Source organism: Xenopus laevis, chromosome 7S (genome assembly GCF_017654675.1).
Source record: "Xenopus laevis strain J_2021 chromosome 7S, Xenopus_laevis_v10.1, whole genome shotgun sequence".
NCBI classification, from domain to species: Eukaryota; Metazoa; Chordata; class Amphibia; order Anura; family Pipidae; genus Xenopus; species Xenopus laevis.
Genome location: NC_054384.1, coordinates 28,895,427 through 28,921,582, shown reverse-complemented (window position 1 = coordinate 28,921,582; position 26,156 = coordinate 28,895,427). Strand labels below are relative to the sequence as shown.

At 38.0% G+C, this 26,156-nt stretch overlaps 1 protein-coding gene across 10 annotated transcripts in view; it reads right to left on the bottom strand.

Annotated features, from left to right (window-relative positions):
• LOC108705262 (sorbin and SH3 domain-containing protein 1) overlaps positions 1–26,156 on the bottom strand; it is a 138,741-nt gene that overhangs the window by 15,188 nt on the left and 97,397 nt on the right. For 4 of the 10 annotated variants that reach the window (XM_041571067.1, XM_041571070.1, XM_041571071.1 and 1 more), the window contains 9 exons: positions 23,371–23,454; positions 17,117–17,182; positions 14,762–14,854; positions 12,947–12,984; positions 11,562–11,707; positions 7,953–8,038; positions 5,769–5,936; positions 3,811–3,857; positions 2,982–3,096 (listed from right to left, as the gene is read on the bottom strand). In XM_041571067.1, the coding sequence (XP_041427001.1) occupies positions 2,982–3,096; positions 3,811–3,857; positions 5,769–5,936; positions 7,953–8,038; positions 11,562–11,707; positions 12,947–12,984; positions 14,762–14,854; positions 17,117–17,182; positions 23,371–23,454 (843 nt within the window). Of the gene's footprint in view, positions 1–2,981; positions 3,097–3,810; positions 3,858–5,768; positions 5,937–7,952; positions 8,042–9,031; positions 10,481–11,561; positions 11,708–12,946; positions 12,985–14,761; positions 14,855–17,116; positions 17,183–23,370; positions 23,455–26,156 lie in introns of all 10 variants that reach the window. The other 6 variants (XM_041571065.1, XM_041571063.1, XM_041571064.1 and 3 more) reach the window with 4 other exon arrangements.

Here is a 26,156-nt window from a genome sequence, read left to right as displayed (position 1 = left end):
TGCATTTTTTTAATGTTTGAGTTTCCTTATTGCTTGTCCCAGGTGAACCATTCTCTCCAGGAAGAAGCTACAGAAACCACATATTTATGAGCATTAGTAGTGGCTGTGTAATTGTAGTCTCTGAAGAATGCCCCTGGGGAGCGGATATAGCTGCTATATAGGCATTTGAAGTATTTTGGCTACAGCCTCTTTTGCAGGGATGGGCTGCACCTAAGTGATGATAGTGCAGCTGTTTTGAGAAAAAGGATGATTATAAGTTTGAAGGGGATTTGAAATTAGATATGGAAGCAGTGAGTGGAAATAGATTAAATTAGGCCTGGGCATAGTAGGGAAGAAAGAGAGAGGTGGGGGTCAACCCATGTCATAAGTAGGGTTGCCACCTTTGTGCTACACTTTTCTGGCCTTGGGCAGAGGTGCTGGTCAATGAAGTCATAGGGGTTGGGAAAGGGTGGGCCTGTGATGTCATGGGGTGGGAAATGGGTTGGTTGATGGCATCAAGGAAATGGGCGAGTTTGGAAAACTAAAGGCTTTGGAGAATAGGAAAAGTTCATAAGGGAGGGTTTAGTAGGAAAAAACTTTATGGAGGGCAAGAAAAGATAGGCAATCACAACCATAACTACTGATCTAGCTAATGATTTATCGGCTAGGTCGGTCAAATACTGGCTGGGTGGCAACCTAGTAATAAGGAGAACTCTGAGCAGTTAAGTCTGTAGTATTGGTAAACGTAAACAGTATATACACACTGGTAGCAGTATTAAATACATGGAACTAGTGGAAGAAGCTTGACATGAAAAGTGAGGATCTTGGATTAACGGCTTCGGATGAGCAATATGATGCCATTGGTATTGCTGAAACATAGCTGAATAAATTGCATGAATAGGCAGGAATTACTGAAGGCTATATTAGGTTTCAAATGGACAGGGTAGGGTAAGTGGGAAAGAAGGCATATTTCTGGTAAACATCATTTGCAATTTAGGGGCTTATCTGATCCCACTGGAGTCAGGATATAATTTTTCCCCTTCTGAGGCATTTTGAAAAGGGGTTAGGATGGGGTTTTTTTTATGCTACTTTGGATCAATTGGAAGTTAGAAAGAATTTACTTGGGGGGAAAAGTATTACAGGGATTCCTGTTCATACACTGACCAATATCTTTAAACTGTTTTGTAGGGTTAAGGGTATAACAAACATTCAGGGCCGGAACTAGGGGTAGGCAGAGTAGGCGCCCACCTATGGCGCAACCATGGGGGGGCACACTTTTAAGGGGAATTTTTTGTTTTTAGAACCCTGTTTTGCTTGGCCTTTAATAGTTTTTCAATTCCAAACACCCTGTTTCAACCCCCTCTTGCCCGTGATTTATACTGTGGGCACTCCTCGCCTCCCTGTTGGCAGCTGCTGGCACAGGAACAGATTTGTGGGCAATATCTTGGCTGCTGCTGGCACAGGTAAACAGATGACTAGGGGCAATATGATGGATTTTTGGCTGCTGCTGGCACAGGTACATATTTGGGGGCAATATTATGGATATTTGGCTCCTGATGGCACCAGTACATATTTGGGGGCAATATTATGGATAGTTGGCTCCTGATGGCACCAGTACATATTTAGGGGCAATATGATGGATTTTTGGCTGCTGCTGCTGGCACAGGTACATATTTGGGGGCAATATTATGGATATTTGGCTCCTGATGGCACCAGTACATATTTGGGGGCAATATTATGGATTTTTTGACTGCTGCTGGCACAGATACAGATTGGCAGGCCTGGATTTGTGGAAAGGCCACCAAGGCCCAGGCCTGCAGGATTTTAGGGGGGGCGGCATGCTGCTCAACCACACCCACCTTTAATTAGAAACACTAGGGATGCACAGGAGATATGATTTTTTACGTTTTTTAAATTTCCTGTGCGCCAATACCCATTGCTCTGGTCCCAATGACAAAAATTTGCAAAAAATAAGGGGGGGGGGCCTAACAACAGCATGCCTAGGGGTGCCCGCTATGTAAATCCGGCCCTGCAGATTGGGTGCAATATAAGGAATTGGCTGCTGCTAGCTCAGGTACATGGGGCAATATGGTGGCTGCTGGCACAGGTGCACAGAAGTTTGGGGCAATATGATGGATTTTTTGGCTGCCGCTGGCATAGGTACAAATTGGGGGTAACAATATGATGGATGTTTTGGCTTATGCTGGCACAAATACAGATTGTGGGCTTGGGGCAATATTATGGATTTTTGGCTCCTGCTAGCACGGGTACAGATTGGGGGCATTCTGAGGGATTGACTGCAGTTGGCTCAAGTAAAATAGGGGCAATATGATAAGTGCTGGCAAATGGTAATGCAGGACTGGGTGGGCACTGATTGAAGCCCTTGCCTAGGGTGCCAAAATACCTCAGCCTGGCCCTGCAAACATTGTGAGCACACCGACTAAAGCTTTCTTGTATTCGGTGTGTGTGTGTGTATATATATATATATACACTTTGAGAAAGGCCTCGGAGGAGGCCGAAACGTTAGTCTTGCATACAAAAATAAATTTATATTCATATAAGACCTGAGAGTGCGGATCCTCTGTGCTAGTTATATATATATTTATATATATATATACATACAGTATATATATAAGAAACAGTGTATATCTATATATCTATATATATATATATATATATATATATATATATATATATATATATATATATATATATATATATATATATATATATATATATATATATATATACACACACACACACATAGTTCAGGCTGTGGTGCACTCCAAATCCAGCAGAGTTTTACTGCCTGGGTGCTGTCATATATAGTGCAGATATGTCAAGACATGTCTTGAGAAAGGTCCAGACTGGACCGAAACGTTGACAAATAAACTTCACTTTGCTTGATCTCATTATGAAGTCCTGGAGTGCGTCATTCCTTGGAACACACACACACACATATATATATATATCTATATCTATATCTATCCATATATATTTACCTCAATATATGATATTGGGAAGATCCCGACTCTGCCATGATGTTCTCCTTCAAACCAGTTCTCATCTATTTGCCTATAAATGTAAACCAAGTCTCCTTTCTGAAGGGGTAGCTCCCTGCACAGAGAAAATACATTCATTACCAACAGCTACAAGGAAATGTAAAGGTCCATATCATATCCTAGTATAGAAATCACTTGGATTTCAAATATACAATTTTTTACTGTACTTGATGAATCCAGTAACCCAATATGAAAGACATTAAGGCATTGTTGAGTAATCTATATGGAAACAAACAACTGTCTACATTATTAGCCACTGCTTTTGCATATGCAACGCTCTATATGGAAAATTAATACATCCTGTTAAAAAGACAGAATTGTGTTGTGTTAGATACAATAGAAAATAAGGCATTGAAGACTAATGTCAGAAAGGAATCATTTCATCAAGGACAAAAAAAATAAATTAAATTTGCTATGTTTTGGGCAAAGCTCTTTTTTCCCAAAAATCCTTCATTCAGAATTAATATAATAATGGCAGATACAGTATATACCAAAACAAAATACCCTATTTTTGTGTAAATTTATTTAAATTAGAATTTCAATAATTCTAGGGCAAAAAAAATTATTGAAAAAAAAAAGAAAAATACTTTTAAATTAGGTGAAAACATGTTTTTCATGGCAATCTTTTCCTGCAAACTACATTGAATCAATAAGCATTTTTTCATGGCAAGTAAATGGGTGTTTTTTTGTGATAAAAAATCTTAAATATTAGCAGTTGGTGAAATGCTGAATTTAACCCCAAGTTAAATTGTGCTACTGATGTACTTACTTCAGAGACTGTGCTTTAAAATCATACTTGGCTCTTGCCTGCTTCATCTATAATGAGATGAGACAACTGGTTATTTTACTGAAAGATAATTGGACAAGTTGACAGTGGAATGAGAATGACCTTAAAATGTATTCAGACTTGCAGGCGCTAATCATCAGCTATGTTACCAAAATTGTAAAAAAAATGGTCAACTAGTTAATCGCCATTGGTTATCTATCTATTTTCCTTTTTGATTCACATGGCTCCTGAAATGTGGGACTGTGCAAAAGAGAATCCTCACTCAAGCTATTGTTCATATTTCTTGAACAGAATAAAAACAACTAATTATAAACTACTACAATAAAATAGAAATAACAAGTCTTTTGAGACACACACACAGATTAACAGGTTTAGACAGTGGTATAACTATAGAGGAAGCAGACTCAGGGAGATCCGGGAAACAGGGGGGCCTGAACTATGGGGTCTGCTTCCTCTACAGCTAATAAAAAAACCTCATCCTCCTGAGCCACTCTCTAACCTGCGATGAGGAAGGGGGACTTAAGTCGTGCGGGAGTGGGCAGAGGCGTGATGTGGGGTGGAGGCTGGATGGAAAATGGGCGGAACATAGGGTTGCCACCCAGCTGGTATTTTACCGGCCTAGCCGGTAAAACACCTGCCAGCAGGCCCGGACTGGCAATCTGTGGGTTCTGGCAAATGCCAGAGGGGCTGCGGTATGGTTCTATAGAAAGTTACCATTTAGTGGGCTGGTAGGCTGGTAGGGGGATGTTTGGGCCTCTGTGTACTTGGAATGCCAGAGCCTATTTTGACTCCCAGTCCAGGCCTGCCTGCCAGGGCCGCGTCCGGTATTACAAATTTACCGGCAATGTAGCTGCCAGTAATTTGTAATACCATTTACAAAATCCCTTGCCCGCCAGTGAAAACTTACATTTTCTTCGGCTTCTGGCGATGTGGCCCAGCCCCTTTTGCGGCACTACCCCGTGGCTTCACCCCTTTTTGCGTCACGCCCCACCGGCTCCGCCCCTTTTTGTGTCACGGTCCACCCCCTTAGTTCCCACCCCCACCACTGGCCGGTGGCAACCCTAGCGGGACATGGGGATAGGAGTGCACCGGGCCCCTCTGAAGATTTTTTTGCAGGGGGGCCCAGCGCACTCTAGTTACACCACTGGGTTTTTACATAAGAATTCCTAAAAAGACCTAGAAATATATATAAAATATATAAAGGGGGTAGCTCACCTTTAAATTGATATTTTATTGTGGTTTTTAAATTGACTTTTGTATTCAGCAGCTGACCAGTTTATATTTTTAGCAGCTACTATAGTTTTAGCAGCTTTTTGTACTATGTTTAGTTTACCCTAGCAACCAGGTAGTGGTTTAAATGAGAGTCTAGGAGATAGAATAAAGAAAGAAACGTGGCTGCTGGGGCCAGTGAAGTTGGAAAGAGGCAGAAGAAGCAGGCATATAATTCAAAAACTATATGAAATGAAGACCAATGGAAAAGTTGGAAAATAGGACACTCTGTAGCATACTAAAAGTTAATTCATGAACCCCTTTTTCCCCCTCCAATAACATTTCAACATTGGTTTGTTTTAACACACAGGAAACAGTTAGTTAGACACAACATGCCGACAATAATGTGAAGAATGGCACATATTAGTAACACACAAGAGAATGATCATGAGAGGTTATTAATCTGTAGGACACCGCTGACACCAGTTAATGCATTAATTTGTAGGAAATGGAAGCATGCAGAGAGCACCGTTACTATAATTCCCCAGCCAACATGCTGTCACATCAAGTTTGTCCCCTGCCCCTCTACAAGCCAAATTAGATAGGAAGCAAATCTACACAGGTCTAAGTGGCAGCATTCTCATCATTGCTAATGATTGGCTACATTAAGAAGATGTGAATGGAAAATATTGCTTGGGATCAAGCAGCAGGTTGAGGTTACTAGGACAGACCTCAGACCGAGATCTCCTTTTTGATGAATCGCCTACATTAAGGAGGTCCCCAAATCGCTCATTAGTAATAAACTGATGATGTGATGGGACATTCCCACTGTGCCTTCTGGCGGCAATATCAGCTTCTTCTTGCTCACGCTTATGTCTTCTCTGATCCTCTATAAGTTTCTAAGATAAAATTGCACAAGATGGTCTGTGAATCACCTTTGTGATGGTATGGGCAACACAAATTAGATGGTACCACAACATAAACTAATTAATGTTAAACAGTGTTTGGATAATAAAGGGAAATTCATCAGGCTGTTATAGAAAAATAATAATATATATATATATATATATATATATATATATATATATATATATATATATATATATATATATATATATATATATTTATTTTCTATTTGTTACTATGGAACTCTAAAGAACTTGCAAAAGAAGGATATCTGCTCTAACTACCGCTGATCAGTAGTATACAACCAATGACTATCCACCTTTTAGATGCCATGAATAGTCTCTATCATACCTTGACTAAATCTACACCCATCTGCTGTTATTGGGCCTGTACCCACCAAACTAAACAGAACTTCAAATCCTTCACTCGAGCTTAGTAAATGTGCCCCCAAATGTAGTTATTCATATGGGAAAGTCTGGTTGGACAATTACCACTTTCCATCATCATGATTTCTTGTAATCCTGTTTCTAGTAATTCAGTCTCCTAAATGCCCACAAAGCACAGGCATTCCCACATACTGGTTTCTCCTTGTGACAATGATAAGCCTCCAAATACATCTTTTTTAACTTTCAGTAGAATTGATACTAACACACAGACAGTTACGAATTGAATGCTGCCTTGTTGAGATCATGGGAAGACCATGAAAAATCCTAATTGGCATGGCTCGTGCTAAAATGCTGATGAATGTCCCTTGAATAGACTTATACAAACTTTATTTTTGGTTAGTATTATGTGAAAATACATTAACATAAATCCTAACACACAAAGATCATGTAGATTATTAGATTCAGGTATAAAATGTAACATTTATTTTATTGCCAGCACTGTGTTTTTGTAATGCCAGCTGTAGACTGCATCTTCATGCCAACAACCTTTACTACCCACCTAAGTAGATAAGGGTGAAATCAGGAACCGTAATCTGAAGATAATAGTAGCTCACACACACTACATCTTACTGACTAAGGGTTAGTTCACACGAGGAGATTCGGGGAGATTTTGTCACCTGGTGACTAATCGCCTCGTCTTTTGAGCGACAATCTCCCCGAACTGCCTCGGCGTGTTTTCCCATAGACTATAATGAAAAGTCGCCTGCTCTAATGCAAATGCGTTTTCCATAGTCGCCCAAAGTTGCCTCATACTGCCATATGCCATCCCTGCATGTGCACAATGACATTTCTAAAGCATGTGCAGCAATGGCAGGAGGATCATGGTTGTCCTTTCAAACTCTATAATATAGGGTGGCTAAGACCCATGTCAAACTGTAACCAAAAGCCACACAAGTCATTGCTCTGGGTATGTTCACAAACAAAACTGCTTCCTTTCATTGTATTTAAAGCAGCACAAGTATTTTTTATAACTGCATCCATATAAGGTAAGAAGTCTGTTAAATATATGAATAGGGGGTGGTGGGGTTGAACTTGCAAAAAATATTTTATTTGGGTTCTATAATTTGCCCAGTAGAATAAGTTGTACTGTGGAAGCCTGTGTGAGTATCTCTGTACACTTTGTTTTACGCACGTATGGTCCTACTAAACAAATGTTCTGTTAGTCCATACATATCATTATAAGGCTGTTGGCATTTCAGTGCCTGAAATATATCCCCCTGCTACTTGAACAGAACACCTAACAGTGCCAGCTCCAGTGCTTCTAGTGCCATTGTCACTAGAAGCCTGCATGCCATCATCCTAAGGGATACATACATGTACAACAAGCTGAGTCATAGGGATCTAAATAAAGGCTACACAATAAAAATTCAGTAGTTCTACATGAAACATTTCCTCCATATAATTGAAATTCAGCTCATTTTATTTTCATATCCACCCTTTTAAACAGATTTTAGAATTCTATTAAGTTTCCCATTTTATTCTCATCCTGTTCATACACAGTTTCAAACATTACTATCACTCATCTTCCCTAAGCCGTGAAGAACTAAGAAGTAAAAAAAATACCTCTTTGCTGTCATATCTTTTGCGGAGACGTTCTTCTGGTACATCCATATATTCAACAGGGGCAAAGTGTCTTGGAGATTCTGAATCTACTTTAAAACAACACAATGGAGTTAATACAAAACCCACAGGCACCGGGTGCAGACAAACACTGACCAGCACACAGAACAGTGTGGAATAATCAGCAAAGGCATCTAGAGACAGAATCACTGCAACCAAACTTGTAGGAACTATTTTGTTTGTGATACTGTTACCACAGGCCCAAACAAAACGTAGGTACATTAAATGCAATGTTTAGATGGCATAAACCAAACGTATAAAGGCTTTCCATCCAAACAAGACAGTTCTAGTCAGTAAGATGCCCAGCACAATACAGAAAGACAAGGGACCCTTCTCCTACCCTTATTTTACATTAGGTGCCAGCACTTCCATCCAGCTTATTTGTAACTCTAAAACTAAAATGGAAATGTTGGTCCCAGGTAAAATGTTTAATTCCTAGGTAGGAGCCTCTCCGCAGGCTCTTACCTAGGGTATTGTTTAACACTGTTCCTTCCAGGGTATTGTTTAACATGTCTCATTGTCCTGCATAACCTTACATGCTTTAAAAGGACCTACTACGTGTTGCACAAAGAAATTTGCTTTAAATTAAGAGTTCAAATATAAATTACAGTATATTTTGAATTTTGGATCATATTATAGTAATGGAACATAGCAAAAAATATATTAGATTATGGTAACAACTGATTAAGTTTCAGTTTGGTCTGGGACACCATCCTAAATAAAACTCCTAAGAATACTGTCAATATGGCCCATACACAATAGTGCCAAAAGCAATGTATTATATTTAGGCTGCCAGTGACTTAATCTGCCGTTACAAGAACAGCATGTAAGAATGGAAAACTGCTTGTTTGCACACTGCCCTTTTGATAAAACTCATGTAAATGTCAGCTTAAAAGCTTAGAAGGAAAACAAAACACAAGCACAAATGTTTTAAGAAATGATGAAACAAAGTGGTAAGACAGGTAGATGGTCTGTCACACAGATGGGGTGTCACATATTGGGAAGATGCACAAAAACTCCACCTCCTGTAAATGTTCCGTGTTCGTTCGGCTGACTGTTGTTGTTTGAATCCAAATTGTAAAATAAAGGAAATGAGACAATATCTCCATTATTTAGAGAATCAGGGCAATGGGATTCTAGAGTGGAATTATCCTGCTCAAGGCCGTCTACGCTTAGGGAGCTCAGCCTTCCAACAATATCATATGAAGACTGGCGTGCTGGAAGGCTAGGCCTCTCTTCTGTACTCTTTGGAGGTTCTACTGTTGTATCTATTGGGCTTTTTCTGGCTAGAGCTACCAGGTCCCTCTGCTTCGCTGTATTATCTGAAGGTATTTTTGGGTTCTTGTGGAAGGGCTTTTGTACCTTGAATGGGAGTGGACTAATAAGATATATATTTCTTTGAAAAATCATTTGATCCACTTGCTTATGAACTTTTGACTGCAAGGTTTGTGACTTCTTCTGTTCATGCTTCCGAATGGTTGTAAATCTTGTGTAGGAAGCAGGACAGGAGCTCTTGCAGGTGTTAAGTTTGTATTTATGGGGCACTTTGTTTGAATTAGCACAGCTGTCAGTAGATGCATTAGAAATATGGTCAACCTCATCAGTGTGGCCTGAAGGGATATTTACAATGGCAATGTCCTTGTGTTCTGAACTCATCTCCTCCACATTACTGCTAGGTGTAGAGGCTGTGTGTTTTGTGACCTGGACATCTTTGTCTTCATTTCCTTTCACTGGTGGATCTAAAAGTGATTCAGCAGAACATGCAGATAGCATCCCATTTCTTGTTTGTGATGGTGTGGATGAGGTATTTGGCCCACTGGAACAGTCTAAGGAAGGCATAGATCTGGATCTCTGTATCAGCTGCTCAAAAGCGGTTACACGGGAGGACACTGTGTGCTTAGGGATATATTCTGAGCTGTCAAGGTCATCAACAGAAGATCTGCTCCTCATCTCTTTCTCAAAACTATTAGCAATGTCTCTGACACTGGAGCAGGACAATGCACAGTGCAGCGTTGAACGGTTAATTTGGTGCATGCCTTTGTACATCACTGTGAATTCTGCATTGCTTGAACTAAAATTAGGTGCAAAAGGGCATTTGGTGGCATTTATGCTGTATTCTTGCAAACTCATAGTACTGCCTGACTTTACCTTGTAATCTCTGTAAGATTTTGACAACATATTTTCCATGCTCCCTCCTACTTTTCCACTGCTCATTTGTTTGTTTTCAAATGATGTCCGAGGTTCAAGCAAGTCCTCGTAGCTCTGTGCTTTCTGCTGAGTTGATGGTACATTGTGCTTGTACTGGGAGGTAGCTGGCAGTGGGACAATTGGTTTGAACCGAGATGGTAGGATTTCTCCTATAAAAGCTTTTGCAGCTGACAGAGAGGACTTCTGCTTATACATGTTGCCTAAAGAGCTACTAAACGTTCGGTTGTTAATTGTAGAAAGTGACAACTTATGAGCATTCCCACCTGTGGAATCCATATGTAAGCATGGAAAATGGAATAAAGGTAGTCTGTTAAAATAACACCAGTTATCACTGAAAACAAAACAAACTTGTCTTATTTATGATTCTGCAGTATACGAATACACAGTGAGACGAGACGATGTGGATCCAGCTAGTACAGATATCAGAGTGTCATATAATGACTCCCAACACCACTTCCGCCTTGGCTGCTGTTGCAATAATGGTAGCCTAGGAACAAGGCAAACACATACCCTCTAGCCTAACATCACTGGTGCAGCAGCCATTATTGAAGAATTGGCAGAGCCTACATAGAGATATGTAATTGTGCTACAGCCAGACAGGCAGTTTGGTAATTTCAACACATTGGTCTAAAGCAGTGATCCCCAACCAGTAGTTCGTGAGCAACATATTGCTCTCCAACCCCTTGGATGTTGCTCCCAGTGGCCTCAAAGCAGGAGCTTATTTTTGAATTCCAAGCTTGGAGGCAACTTTTGGCTGCATAAAAACTAGGTGCACTGCCAAACAGAGGCTCAATGTAGGTTGACAATCCACATAGGGGTTACCTAATGACCAATCACAGCACTTATTTGGCACCCCAAGAACATTTTTCATGCTAATGTTGCTCCCCAACTCCTTTTACTTCTGAATGTTGCTCATGGGTTCAAAAGGTTGGGGATCCCTGGTCTAAAGAAAAGCAGTTCATGTGCAGGGCCTTTGTAGGTATTACAACTGTGATCATGTCATGTGCTCCCCAGATATGACCATCCAATATTCACAAATCCTTGTTTAAACAGGCAATCCGCTACCCCTTTTACCCATTTGCTTGTAAAATATATTTTTACAGACTTAAATGCAAAAGTTTTTGCTATTTTCAAAAGAAACCGGAATGTGTTTATTAGTAAGCCATTCATTACATAGCAGTAAACAAGAACAAATTATAGCAATATATAAACAGCCAATAATTAGGTACATATTAGATGCACAAGTAATAATAAACTGAAAAAATTAGCACTTTATTCCTTATTCGGAGCATTGCTATAAGTTGCTGGAAAGAGCTGCAGTGCAGTTGTTCCTTACAGACATACCTTTATTAGAAGCTGAGCTAGAGGGGCGTCTGTTGAAGCCACTAAGTCCTTGAAATGGAATATCACCACCTTCTAAAACATTCTTGTAGATTTGCCTTTCATTTTCAGAGAGTGCAGGATCCACAGGCGAGGCCTCTGTCCCCCTGCTAAAGTGGCAGTACTTAGTTAATATCAGTAAGAAAATCTTTACCAGATTCTTATGCGCGTCATTCTTAAATATTAAGGACTCATTTGAAAATAATTTTCCAGCTCATTAGTATTTGGTTTAATCTGCTTTAAAATCTCCAAAGAATGCAAATATTTGCAAGTGGTGGGTACAGAGCTGCTGTCCTACTTTACTCAAGCGCACCAGTTTATTTAATTGGTTCCAACTTGCTAAATAATTCTATTTTTAACACATTCCTTATCAAACACGGTTAGAACAGGACAGATCATTAAAGGGACCCTTTTTTTAAAAAAAAAAATAAAAGTAATTTCTTTGCTAGTTACTTTAATAGTTATATTTGTGTTTTAATGGCTGTCTAATCATTGTATCAGAGCAGCAGTCCTGTCCCACATTATGACTTGTATAAAAAAAAATACCGTCCTTCCTATATATTACTCTTTTTTTCCTATTAAAGGAATTGTTCAGTGTAAAAATAAAAATGGGGTAAATAGATAGGCTGTGCAAAATAAAAAATGTTTCTAATATAGTTAGTTAGCCAAAAATGTAATGTATAAAGGCTGGAGTGATTTGATGTATAACAAGTCAGTCAGGACACTACTTCCTGCTTTTCAGCTCTCTTGGTTTACACTGACTGGTTACCAGGCAGTAACCAATCAGAGACTTGAGGGGGGGCCACATGGGTCATATCTGTTGCTTTTGAATCTGAGCTGAATGCTGAGGGTCAATTACAAACTCACTGAACAGAAATGTACCATGTGGCCCCCCTTCAAGTCGCTGACTAACTCAGAGTTATAGAGCTGAAAAGCAGGAAGTTGGATTCTGGCTGTTTTATTAGACATCTGTTCACTCCAGCCTTTATATATTACATTTTTGGCTAACTAATTATATTTGATACATTTTTTATTTTGCACAGCCTATCTATTTACCCAGTTTTTATTTTCACACTGAACTATTCCTTTAATAACATTGGGATCAAACATAATTTTTACAGGCCAGGTCGGTAAAATATAAGCCAGGTGACAACCCTACTTGTAACAGAGAGCCTAAAGTCACAGATACTCTATCCAAAAGTTAAATTAGTTCAGATTTGTCAATCTGAACTCTGAACGGTGACTAATTCTTCAACACACTCTTATGCCTGAGTATTCAACACAGCTTCATAATTTCTTGAATGCTAATTGTACTGTTCTTAAAAAGGCAGAAAAAAAGGCAGACTTACTAGGATGGAATGTCCTCCGGATGACTTACAGTTGCATTCTGCAAGAATCCAAACACAGAGAAGATTGATATACAGGCAAGCAGAAGAGAGTTATTCACATGTCGCCCAGGGGGCCATGTTAGCTACATCAACACCTGCTAAAACACTGAACAAAAGGGAAAATAGCATGTAAATGGAAATAATGCTTCCACAAATCTCCTTATGGAAAAAGACACATACTTTACATCAGCCAGAGAGCTGTGTTAACTCACAGGTGAGTCACTGCAGATGAAGCCAAGAATGATAAGTAGCTGGTGTGAGAGTAGCAAGCTTATAATAGTTTATGCCAAGGTACCGCCTTGTAAGGGTGCCATCCCACCCAAACAATAATGACATCAGTGCAATGATGTGTTAGAAAAAAATGTGAAATTCCTTACTAAAAACAAAGTGATAAGAAAGTGATAATTGGCTGTGTGCTTCCAGAATACACAGAGTTATGGTTTGATGCCTTTCCTTCAAAACATGATTCCTTAATAAGCATCAGCCATGTTCCTCTACAAGCAGTCATTTCTTTAAGTCGGCCTCTTACTCATTTAAGGGCATTTTTATAAAAAAGCATAAACCATTTGCATATACAGTATTTACAACACTAACTATAAAATACACTGGGAAAATGTATAGGAAAATATATATTATCCATTTGAATTAATGCAGAGAGGTAAGATATTTCTTAACTACTCCATTGTGTTACCTTTTTGATGTGGTAAACTGTAAAGCGAAAATAGCTCCTTTATACCCAGAGGATTCATCCCTGCGCAAATCAAAACCTACACCACAACAGGTATGGGACCTGTTATCCAGAATGTGTGGGACCTGGGGCTTTCCAGATAACAGATCTTTCTGTAATCTGGATCTTTATACCTTAAGTGAACTAGAAAATCATGTAAACATTAAATAAACATTCCAATACAGTTTTTTCATCCGCACACCACTTACTTCTTCCTGGGTGCATCCGATCCCAAGCTGCCTCCAAGCCAGCCAAATTACTTTCTTGAATAACGGGATAGCACACCAGCCTCTGGCTTTGCCTTTAAAACATTTTTTTACAGCGGTAAAGTAACACAAGCTTTTGGAAAAAAAACCCTTCCTCAGGTGAAGAAGGGGTTTTCCCCGAAAGCTATTGTTACTTTTCAGCTGTAATAAATAAATAAATCTTTTAAAGGCAAACCGGGAGGATGGTGTGCTATCCCGTTATTCAAGAAAGTACAAAAAACGAGTTAACATACAACTGAAATGAGTGCAGGAGTTAACCTAGAACCGATCTGTGTAATTCTGTGAACAGATTTATTAAAGCATTTCTACATAACATAATTAATTCACCTTTTTAAAATTTTACAAACATTTCCAGGACATCTTTAACAGACAATTAAATATCTCCTTCCGCATTTCTCTGAAAGCATGAAAACAACACATCAATCACATTCATGCCATTTCATTCAGGTGGGAGGAGTGCACCTTTAAGTGTCTAGATGCAGAGACACAGGCTGATGAATTCTTACCAGCCAAAGGTCTCAAATCCCCCCCCCCCCACCCCATGCAGAGCCATGTCATGCTAATGTCAGGGAGCATCTACTCATATTTAATAAAGAAGGCCCCTGGAGTAAAAAGAAAATATACAGAACACAATATTGTCCTGATTTAATTATCTGTCAGTGGTAAAACATTCTACATGCCAGCAGCAAGTATAGTTAGTTGTGTTATGTCACAGCTCTGATTCAGTGCTAAACTCAACAAAAACATACTTCATAAGAAAATTGAGAGCAGAAAACACCATACCCTTTTATCAGGAGCCTTAAAACACTTGTCCATTCTTTCTAAATCTGCATCTAACTCAGTCTCGTACTGATAGAGGTCTCTCTCTAGCTCAGTCTGGTTAAAGAAGAAGAACAGGACAATAAGGCATCAGTTAGAGAGAAATAGGAAATCTTTGTAGAAAGCAACACAACAGGTGAAAAGGAAGTTCTATTTCCAGCAAACAGCAGCTCCAGGCACAAAGATTTGCTCACTTGTTTTAAATAGCAGAGAACTAAAGTAGGTCATACACAATATTGAACTTACAATGTTGCTGAAACATAAGCTCATATAAAACACAATATAAGGTTAACAGATATACAGTAGATGTGAATTGTCATGATTATGCGCTTCATTTGGAACACGCTACTGAAGCAATGTGTGTTAACTGTTGGCTTTCAAGTAGGCAACTCCCATAGCAGATTGCCATATCTGCCGATAGTGTATGCCTGTGTGCATCACAGTGCTATTTTTACACCAGCTTCCATGATTCATGGAAGAAAACACAAGAAACCACAAATAATTAACACATACACAGCAATTGCACAGGCATGGAATATGGATGATGTCTTTGTTTTAACTCCATGAAAAAAAAATGTTCATACATTTGGTGCTATTAAATGGCTAAATCTGGTAATCTGAAACAATTTTATGACATATACCAAGTGCCTGAAGAGGAATATGGGTGAATTAACAAAGAATAATAGCACAGTAAACTGCATAGTCTTAAGGGCTCCTGATGTCAAAAGAGCAAGAGATTCAGTTTAAGGTGCATGCATGTTATAATTCACAGGTGGAGTAGTACGGAAGTTCACTGTGAATCCATGCCTGCAGAAAAAATTGTCTCATTACTATTCACTAGGAGTTGTGCCATCTAGGTTCCTAGTGTTTAAGAGAGCCTCTATTGAGCTACAATATAAAATAAGGCACAGGGATACAGTAAACATAACATAAAAGAAGTATAAAAGTAATATAGCAGTTTATAGAAGAGCATAAAGAGGTCCACATAAAAGGTACCTGTATGACAACAATCTCAAACAGTATAATCAACTTCTACAAATTATTGAACTTATGCTGTGAATTTCAGCACATATATATGTCTACAAAGTAATTAGGACATATGTTTGATACAAACTAGGCTCACTTTCTGTGAGATTTACCCTGTCATTAGGTGTCATATTTATTGTAGGCAAAGGGTTTGTGCAATAAATGTATTCTCCTTTGGAATTGTTTCCATGGTACATGGGCATAGTTAGAACACAATATGGATGGGCATTTCTACTAATAATTAGGATAGGGAGAGTTCCTTTTGACCCTTCATAGTATGTCTGTCAGTTTGCCATTTTAATTTTCTTCCAAATACACTCCATGTTCTTTAACACATATATATATATATATATATATATATATATATATATAGCCTAGCCTATATCATATAGTGGTGCAGCCTACCAGCTTTGACACATCATGCTGCATTCCCTGTAGGTTCCTGTAGGAGCAAACAAGATATATTTGATCTTTAATACTTTACAGTATCTCCCTTTTTTGTGGTCTTTCCCAATTGTCTGATTTTCCTATGCAATGTATTTATTTAATACTATATTATACAGTATCGTTTCAAGTTGAAGGCGTAATAGCAAAAGGAAGACCAGCAACACGATGACTAGATTCAAATTTAATTACAACAATCATAAATAGGCCACTTAGAACCAGAACACAGGACATTCTAGAGAAACACTATCAGTTTTCTGATAAGGGCTTTTTCCATAATTTGGAACACTATAGGCAATTTGTTTAGCAGCTCTCACTAATGTTTATCTGCAAATACTTTTATATGTTCTTACATTATATATTTATTATAAGAAATGATCATTACTGCGTATTCCAGTAATACTTTCAACTTTTTATTGCAGTCCAGCGACTAAACGGACATATTGTGTGGCAAGTGTGTTGTATTGTACTGTGTGCCTGGTTAAGCATAAACTGCCAGACATTGTGCATACTTATGTTAAAACATAAACCTAGCCTTTTTTTTTTTTTTTTTTTTTTTTTTTTACAGATGTAAGGCTAAAATATTATATTTATAAAGGTCAATTCTACTAAAGAAGGCAATATAGGAGCTCCCGAGTAACATATAGTATGTTTTATGCACACAATAGCTAGTACATTACAGCAAACTAAAAGCAAGAACCCATAACATAGCAAATAGCTTCACTTTAATCAAATAATAACACCGTTTTACTGAGCAATGCCTTACAAACACAACCTGACACACGCACGTAAAGTATGACTTGCAAAGAAAGCAATTACAGTAAAACACAATTAAGAAAACATCATTACCTTCCTATCCTCTATTTTAAGGATTGAGCAATCCCCCGGAGTATAATCCCATATCTTTTTTGGAGGCTGATGGAAAGCAGAAATGAGGAAATGAAGACAGAGAAAGGAGACATTACAAGAAGTATGAATACAGGAATCATACAGGAGGCAAGAGTCTGACTAGGAAGAAAATTATAAAAAGCAAGAGCAGGTCCTACAAGAGTCTGCCAGGCTAAGCATCATGCATGCAATATACCTCCCCATAATCCCACCCTCAGGCCCCATAGCTGTTAGAAATGAGGTTTCAATTAATTGTTTCAGAGGTAGGTGGAAACCAGGAGAGAGCAGGCTATTAAAGGAAAATAGGGAACAAACATTGGAGATAGGAATAAATTGCAGAGAATCCTTGCCCTGCAGAATATATTTGGCTGCAAGCTCGGATACATACCACATTTACAAATGGCTGAATTTCCATGTTGGCAGTGAAGGACAACGAGATATAAGTTTCACTCACAATAGTTCAAACTACACAATAAGGGTTGGCCTGCCCACTGTATGACTAGCATATGAATGACATTTGCTAAAGGTCTATTTTGATTGATGGTGGTTTTCTGGAATTCTAAAATCAACTTTCCACAGCTATCCAATCATAAGGAATTCCATACAATAGTGAAGTGCTCCACCTCTGTGTCTTATCCCTTGGGATCAGGTGCTTAGCAGTCAATTACCCAATCTGCCGTGGGTTAGTAAAGTCATATATAACATCCATAAGACTGCAGCACACTGACAAAGTAAATCCGTTGAATCTTGAGGCTTGGTAAAGGGTCCTGTGAGGGCCGAAATGTTGCCATTTTTGTCTCCTTAAAAAATAGCTAATAAAAATCATAAAGCAAAATGGATTTACTTTGTCAATGTGCTGTGGTTTTATGGATGTTATATCAGATCATAAGGAAACAGCTCTGAGATTAATATATTTTTTAGAACAGAACACCAAATAAAAATGAACGTAATAAAGAGCATGTTGTTTGGAGAGAACAGTTGTATGAAACTGTATTAACACACAAAAAACATTTGTGTTATTTTATCTGACTACACAAAGGTGTTCTCATATGCTGGATAGAAATAGTTTTCTTTTTACTAATGATGTGTGTCATATTTGACTAAATATAAGTTGTACTACAGTATATCAATTGTATTTCTAAAAGCTGCCATGCTACAATTTCCCCTTAGAAATGTGTTCAACCTCTATTTCCTGCCTGAAAAGCATGATAGCAGCCCTAGTACTCATACTGTAAGTACTTCCTCACTGTGTTTCAGATAAATTACAGAAACCTAAAACCAGCATTTTAAGCAGGAAATGTGGCATCCTGTGACATCATAAAAAAGGTCAATTATATTATGATATATAAAGGGTCTGCCAAATTTTTGCAAGTTGAAGGTAAAATAGCAAAAGGAAGACCAGCAACAAGTTTAATAGATTCAAATGTAATTACAACAATCATAAATACGTCATTTAGAACCAGAACACAGGACATTCTGGAGAAATGGTATGTCATGGAGAAAAAGTATTTCCCATACATTGCAACTTCCCACTAAATCATTCTGAGACTCCCCAATAAATCGTAACTTTTACTACTAGTGATAAAAAATAACCGAAAGAGAATGTCTAATTAAAAGAAAACATAGGAGAGACAAGCTGATATGACTCTAGGTCGCCAGCTTATAAACGGTAAGCAAATCCTGTGCTGGGTTAGTTATCACAGTTTATATATTTACTGTGTAACCCATAGATGGTACGGACAGGTAGGGTCAAGTAGCGTGTTTATAAATGATTTGAAGCACAACTGGCCATATCATCGAATATTTATGCAGTGTTTATCATTCTGCGGTAATGTGCAGTTCCAGAGCTGCAGAGATCATTCACATGTTTCGCTGTGCGTTTTTTACAACATTAAGGTGCCACTGACTACATAAATAATGTGCTAGTATTTGTTGGAGTAACCCCACAAAAAGCACCAACCCGCCGTCTCAGGTAGAGTTAGTAATTGCGGGCAGAAGAGATTGACAGTGCAGTCCCCTGTATTGAGACTGCATTTGTCTCTCTAGATACGCAACAATAGATGCAATGTTAACGAAGAGTTAATCAGAAGCACAGTCAGTGGAGAGGCAGCAGCACAGAGTCCCTGCTGCTACTCGCAATGCTCTTCTCATTCAGTCTTTCGTGAATCAGCGTGCAGGAGATTATATGCGGCTGAGAGTCAGCCGTTGACAGCGCAAACTGTAGTCTTAACCCGCCAGCCCTTCTGCCCATTCACCCCAGACACGAGGAACCGTTTCCCTGCATATAATTAAAAATGTGAAGTTAATTTTTAGTATGTTATAGAATGGCCAATTCTAAGCAACTTTTCAATTGTTCTTCATTGTTTATTTTTTAATCGATTTTAAATTATTTGACTTCTTCTTCTGACTCTTTCCCGCTTTCAAATGGGGCTCAGTGACCCCATATAAAAAACAAATGCTAAGGCTACAAATGTATTGTTATTGCTACTTTTTATTACTCATCTTTCTATTCAGGCCTCACCTATTAATATTCCAGTCTCTTATTCTTATCAATGCATGGTTGCTAGGGTAATTTGGACCCTAGCTACCAGACTGCTGAAATAACAAACTGAATAGCTGCTGAATAAAAAGCTAAATAACTCAAAAACCAAATAATACAAAATGAAAACCAATTGCAAATTGTCTCAGAATATCACTGACTGCTGTGCATCATACTAAAAGTTAATTTAAAGGTGAACAATCCCTTTAATAATAAATAGTCATATGGTTGGTGTCTGACAGAAACAGAACTGTATTCAACCTGCATAAATAAAACACTACGCAGGAGATGGGGCAAACAATTTATTGGTTGGGACAAAAAATAACCTCGAATATACAACTCAAGAGGATTTGTTTTGATCCTTTGCCTTCATGGTCCCCCAAATCAAAGTTCAGACCGTTAATCATCTTTCTATTTGGATTAAAATAGATATCATGGCGGGTATTTGGAGCCCATTTATACCATGGAGCAACTGTTATGCCTTAACACGGAGTACAATCAACCAGCAGTAGAACAAGAAATGTATAATGTCCTAAGTAACAGTACTGTGTTATCCTATGGAATCTGGTATATTGGGGCAGCCAACCAGTAAAGGTGAATGTTTTTGTTACCAGTGAGAGAGGGAATATAGAAGTGCCCACACCATACAATTATTAACAACTGTACTCTATTTAAAGGAACAGTAACACCAGAAAATCAAAATGTTTTAAACGCATGACAATATAATGTACTGTTGCCCTGCACTGGTAACACTGGTGTGTTTGCTTTACAAACACAGCTATAGTTTATATAAACTAGCTGCTGTGTAGTCATGGGGTAGCCATTCCAGCACAGGATACACAGTAGATAACAGATAAGTTTGAAAGAATCCCATAGTATACAACATAGCTTATCTAATATCTTCTATGCATCCTGTGCCTTTTCTCCTTTTTCAGCCTTGAATGGTGCCCCCATGGCTACACAGCAGCTTATTTATATAAACTATAGTAATGTTTCTGAAGCAAGTTTTATCATTGCAGCACAACAATATATTATTTAAACATTTTCATTTTTTGGTGTTACTGTTCCTTAAAGGTTCCCTTTTTTAGTAACTGCATACATAGCAGTGATGTTCCCTATAAGCTCCACAATCATACATGTATGCAAAACACTATGTTTGCCTCATATACCTGGGATGGTTCCAGAGCCAATAATAATTTTGAAAATTTTAACCATACTCAGCTCGCAAATCTTCTGTCACATTAGTGACATTAGTCTGGCTCCTATAATCGTTTCACATCTGGAGCTTTTAGAACAGCATCTGCAACCGTTTCCCTCATTTTCTGTTTTTTTTTCCTGATAAGTGCTGCGTATTCTTTTCCCTTGTAAGGAAAGAAATACAGGCCATCTCTCTCTCTACAATAAGTGATCAATAAAAAGGGAAATTGCAAATTTGAATTATTAAATCAGTCATTATTCAGATGGCATGCAGCTTCCAGCATCCTCCACCAGCCTAACAGTTGGGAATTATAATCCATAATAAAATGCACTGTGTGCTGCTGCCTGCCAAATCACTACCAGATCTACCCATTAATACCGGGTCCTGAAATATACAGTATATTATGCATGGCAAAACCAGCTGCTAAAAAGCTGGATGAAACAGTAGAGCTAGTAAAATCCATTAGAGACCAAAAACTGTTAGCAGTGGTACTGTACAGCATTTTTAGATACTCAAAATCAAAATACTAGGCCCTGTTGTCAGCATGGCTGTGTCTTGTTCTTGGATGGAGCCCAGTAAAAGATCCTCTTGTATTGGGATGGGTGAGTTCAGATTTAAGAGATTATTCTGAATGATTAGAGTCAGTCTTGCTATAGTAGATCACTAGACACATTGCTTCCCTGTTAAGGTATTGTAACCCTCTAACTTTTCTAAAAGCTTGCAAGATTAATTAAAGGGATGTCAATCCAAAAAATATTTTACTAATAATAGAAAACCTAATTCTAAGTAACTTTGCAGTATACATCCGTTACAAATTTTCTATGGTTTTTAAGTTATATGTATATTTATCGCTGTTGAAAGCCGTTTGCCTGTCCCTTTCTATTCTCTGTCCTGATGGCTCAGACTGTTGAAACAATGTAAACCGATTAACAGACCTGTCTTTGTTTTTAGGATATTTGTTTTGTTTTATGCCTTATACATCCGAGTTAATAGAACAGTAACATCAACAAATGAAAGTGTTTTAATGGAATGACAATATAATGTACTGTTGTCCTGCACGGGTAAAACTGATGTCTTTGCTTCAAAAACTCTACTATAGTTTATATAAACAAGCTGCTTGGAACCATGGTGTAGCCATTTAGGGACAGGATACATAGTAGACAACAGATACATTCGAAAGAGCTTATCTGTTATCTGCTGTTTAACCTGTGTCTTTTCTGCCTTTTCAGATTTGAATGGCTGCCCCAATGGTTACACAGCAGCTTGTTTATATAAACTATACTACAGTATCTGAATTAAATACACCAGTTATACCAGTGCAGCACAACAGTATATTATATTTTCATTACTTCAAAACACATTTTTTTTAGTGTTACTGTTCCTTTAACTCAAAAGCTCTGTATAGAGCAATCATTTCTTATAGTTCTAGGACCATATTTTCTACTGGCTTGATCTTTTTTATAGTTGATCCAGACATAATTGGAGATTATGTCAGATGTTGGGCTTAACCTCAGTGACTGAATTGGTCTGTTTTATTCATTTGAGATATAAAAAGGAAATCCACAATCTTTTTCACATTCTGATGTGAATCCATATGTACTACCAAATGTTATACAGTACATGGTGCTGTGAATTGATTCAGAGCCTGATATTGTCAGGGAGAGGTGGATTCACTGATTAAAGCGTGAGAAGTATGTGGATATTATTATAAATAAAGAAATAAAAAAATCCCCAGACTTTATTCATTAGACATGTATCTCACAAATACAATAGTTCCTGAATTATTTCAGGTTATTGCCCAAATGTAATTGCAACAAAAAGTGTTCCCTGCCTAAAACAACACCAAGTAATTTTAACAAATGTAAAACAGTAATGGGAACCATTTGGGCCTCAGAGTCAGTGCCAGTGGCCAGTGTATGTAAAAACAATTCTATATTTTTATACCAGCAAATATATTTTAAAGCTGAAATGAGCAACACATGTATAATTTTTTTAATCCAATTCACAAGTTTGTTTGTTTTTAACTTTCCCCCCCACTTGATTAGGAAAATGAGAATGTCATCCTTGTAATTATCCCTTCTTATTAGATTAAGTTTTATAGATAAAGTTTGCAGGGCCACAGGTAAATTTTGTCTGGTCAGATCTTTGGGCCAACCTTCTAAATTGGCATGCCTATTATCAATACTTGGCAAAAAAGCCAGCCTTTGGGTGGAAGAGATTATTATGTGATAATAGCTAAGGCTTGCTTGAATAAATCTGTATCCCTCCATCTCTATGAAACAACACTCCTCTCAGTGTGAATGTCTTATTACAGCAACTCAATACCATGTGAAAGATATGTAACACACAGATGTGGTACAACCAAAACACACACAAACACAGCATTAGAATTAAACAAGCTCACAAATGTCTCTACGAGTTTAGTATTCTGGTGTGAAACAATGCAAAAGTTACCAGAAACAGTTCTCTCCTACTTACCGGTTTCCCAAATTCCAACTCCGAAAAGAATTTATACCAAGGTTCATTCTTTAAATCTATCTCTTCAGGACTTTTATCCCGAGTCTACAGAATTCATGACAAGGGAATGGAAGGAAAGAAGGAAAAGAAGATTATGAAAGGAACACAGAGAAAGGGCTGTTACAGTTGCAGAGTTTCCAAGTGCGCCGTTTTATTGCCAGAGCTCGGGTCCAAAAGTCAGACGTAATTTATTATGTATCTCACTGAATACTGCAACTGTAACAGGACAAGGGCTTGTAAGAAACAAAGTCCCCAACAGAGCCAGACAGTCACATAGTACAAGAAAACAAATATACAGAGGACATTGAGAGTATAATGGATAAAGGGACAGCAAAGCATACAGTATGTTGGAAAGCCACACAAAAGGAACATAGAGCTACAAATAAGGTGTTATATGTACAGAGGACTTTCCGTTCTGCATGTTAAAGAGGCCGTAGTTCTCAGGGCTTGTTCACAATAGCATTTTGTTCAAATTAATTTAGTTGTGGCGAAATATGAACCCAGCATTGTATGATCAGATCAAAGTTAAACCCACCCAGCAAGTTATCGTTTTGTTAAAGAATTTTTGCGGACAAATTTATAGGGAAAAAATTAAACCAACAATAATGAATTGGCAATCATGAACAAATCCTTAGAGTCAGTTAACTGTTCACATTTGCACAGATGTACGATGTACAGGTATGGGATCCGTTATCCAGAAAGCTCCTAATGACCTGAAGGCTGTCTCCCATAGACTCCATTTTATCCTAATAATTAAAATGTTTAAAAACTATTTATTTTTTCTCTGTAATAATAAAACAGTACCTTGTACTTGATCCAAAGTAAGATATAATTAATCCTGATTGGAGCCAAGACCAGCCTATTGGGTTAAGTTCATGTTTAAATAATTTTCCAGGTATATTGATCCAAATTACAGAAATAATCATTATCTGGGAAATCCCAGGTCCCAAGCAGTCTGGATTACAGGTCCCATACCTAGTACCTGCATTTTAGATGCAGGTATTGTTCTGTTCTTCAGCTACTGTAATAATTCAAGTCACATTTCCCACCCCCACATTTTACTGTATTAGAGGATACCACTTTCAACTGACAAGTATCGAGGATTTCTAAATTAATCAAAGTTTTTGTTGAGGTTATTGTTCCTGCAAATGTGTAGCCGGGTATAAAATTCTGGCGTTAGCTATTGTGCTTCTTTCAAGTTAACAGGTACTTTTTTTTACATCCCTCCTGACTTCATAGGGTTATGCCAGGGTTAATGTGATGTAAAATTGTGGTGTCATTCGGAATTTTTAGAAACGGATTGTATTCTATACTGGTTTTCCATAAAATACTGGACACACCTTTATAAATATGTCCTATATGTGTTCATGCATGTAACCTTAAGAACTGGAAATCTTGTTTAAAACAAATAAATTCTTTTTTTTATTTCCATTCCACTGGAGCACTACTAGGCAAATAGTCAGAGAGGCTACTAGCAGATTTGGGTTAATAGGGGAGTTTGACGACTCCAGCTCCAGATGTATATCCTTCCAAACAATAGTAAATCATAGCTACAGAAGTAACAAACATGCTGCCTCTTTCTGTGTGACGGACACTGAAAAAGAAACCATATGGTCCAAGAGAATTTTCCAACGTTTAAAACATACAAGGCTAAGTGAATAAGCTTGAGGAAATGCTGCAGAATTATATAAATGGCTTAAACCTCCCCATTTATAATGTATGTGGAAATTTTTTAGCTGATCTATATTATTGTTTGATATAAAATATACAGTGGTATGAGTTCATAAGTAATGCCAGAATATGGGAGCAGATGCTATAACCTTATTATGCTTAGATGTGCTGCCACCTAGTGGATAATAAATATTGGATGTACAAATATAGAAGTTAGAGCTATCCATGGGGTCGTTTACTAAAGTGCGGTAAATCTGACTTTAAGTTTCCGCATGTTATCGCTGAGAATATTTTTACGCCAGAATATTCGCAGCGACTAAGTTTTCTAAACAGCGATACGCTCAGAAGTCATTGCGATCACTTGCGGTAACTACGTTAAGGAACCAGCTTACGTTAGCGGTAATTTTAGCGAGTTGCGAATTTTCTGGCGAAAAATTAAGTTTTTGCGAATATTTATGCTATAAAATAGTCTTGTTTTATGGCGGTTATTATGGCAATTTTTACTGTGACATTTATGGCCAGAAATGCACCTTCAAAACTCATAAACTTTATTGACTGATGATTATACCATCCAACAACATCACCAGAGTGACACCAATCAAACATGTCTGCATCATATAAACCCTTCTGCCAATAGAATCATAGAAACAAGAAATGATACCAGTCAATCTCTTTGCTTCACAGAAATGCACAGTTTAATGTAGCCAATCACAATGAAACCAAAAAAGTGTAGAGGCTGACGAATCCTTGGACTTTGATGCCCGCTGCCAATAATACACCTCTGAGCTGAAACTGCTGCTGTTGCAACAGATAGAAGCAGAAGCCAAAACATCCTGTCAGCAATAGCTACAGATCTCTCTATCCTGTCAGCAAAGAATGATGGGTAAAAAATAACAGTATTATGGGATATTTCCTGCCCCTTGAGAATTTTCTGGCGAAAATAATACTTTTACGCCACTACATAGGTGGCGGTAAAAGTTTGCGAATATTCTGGCGTTAATTTTGTCTTTAGCACATTTCGCTGTTTACTAAACCATGCGTTAATGTGTACGTAGCGTTATTTTCAGCAAATGCGA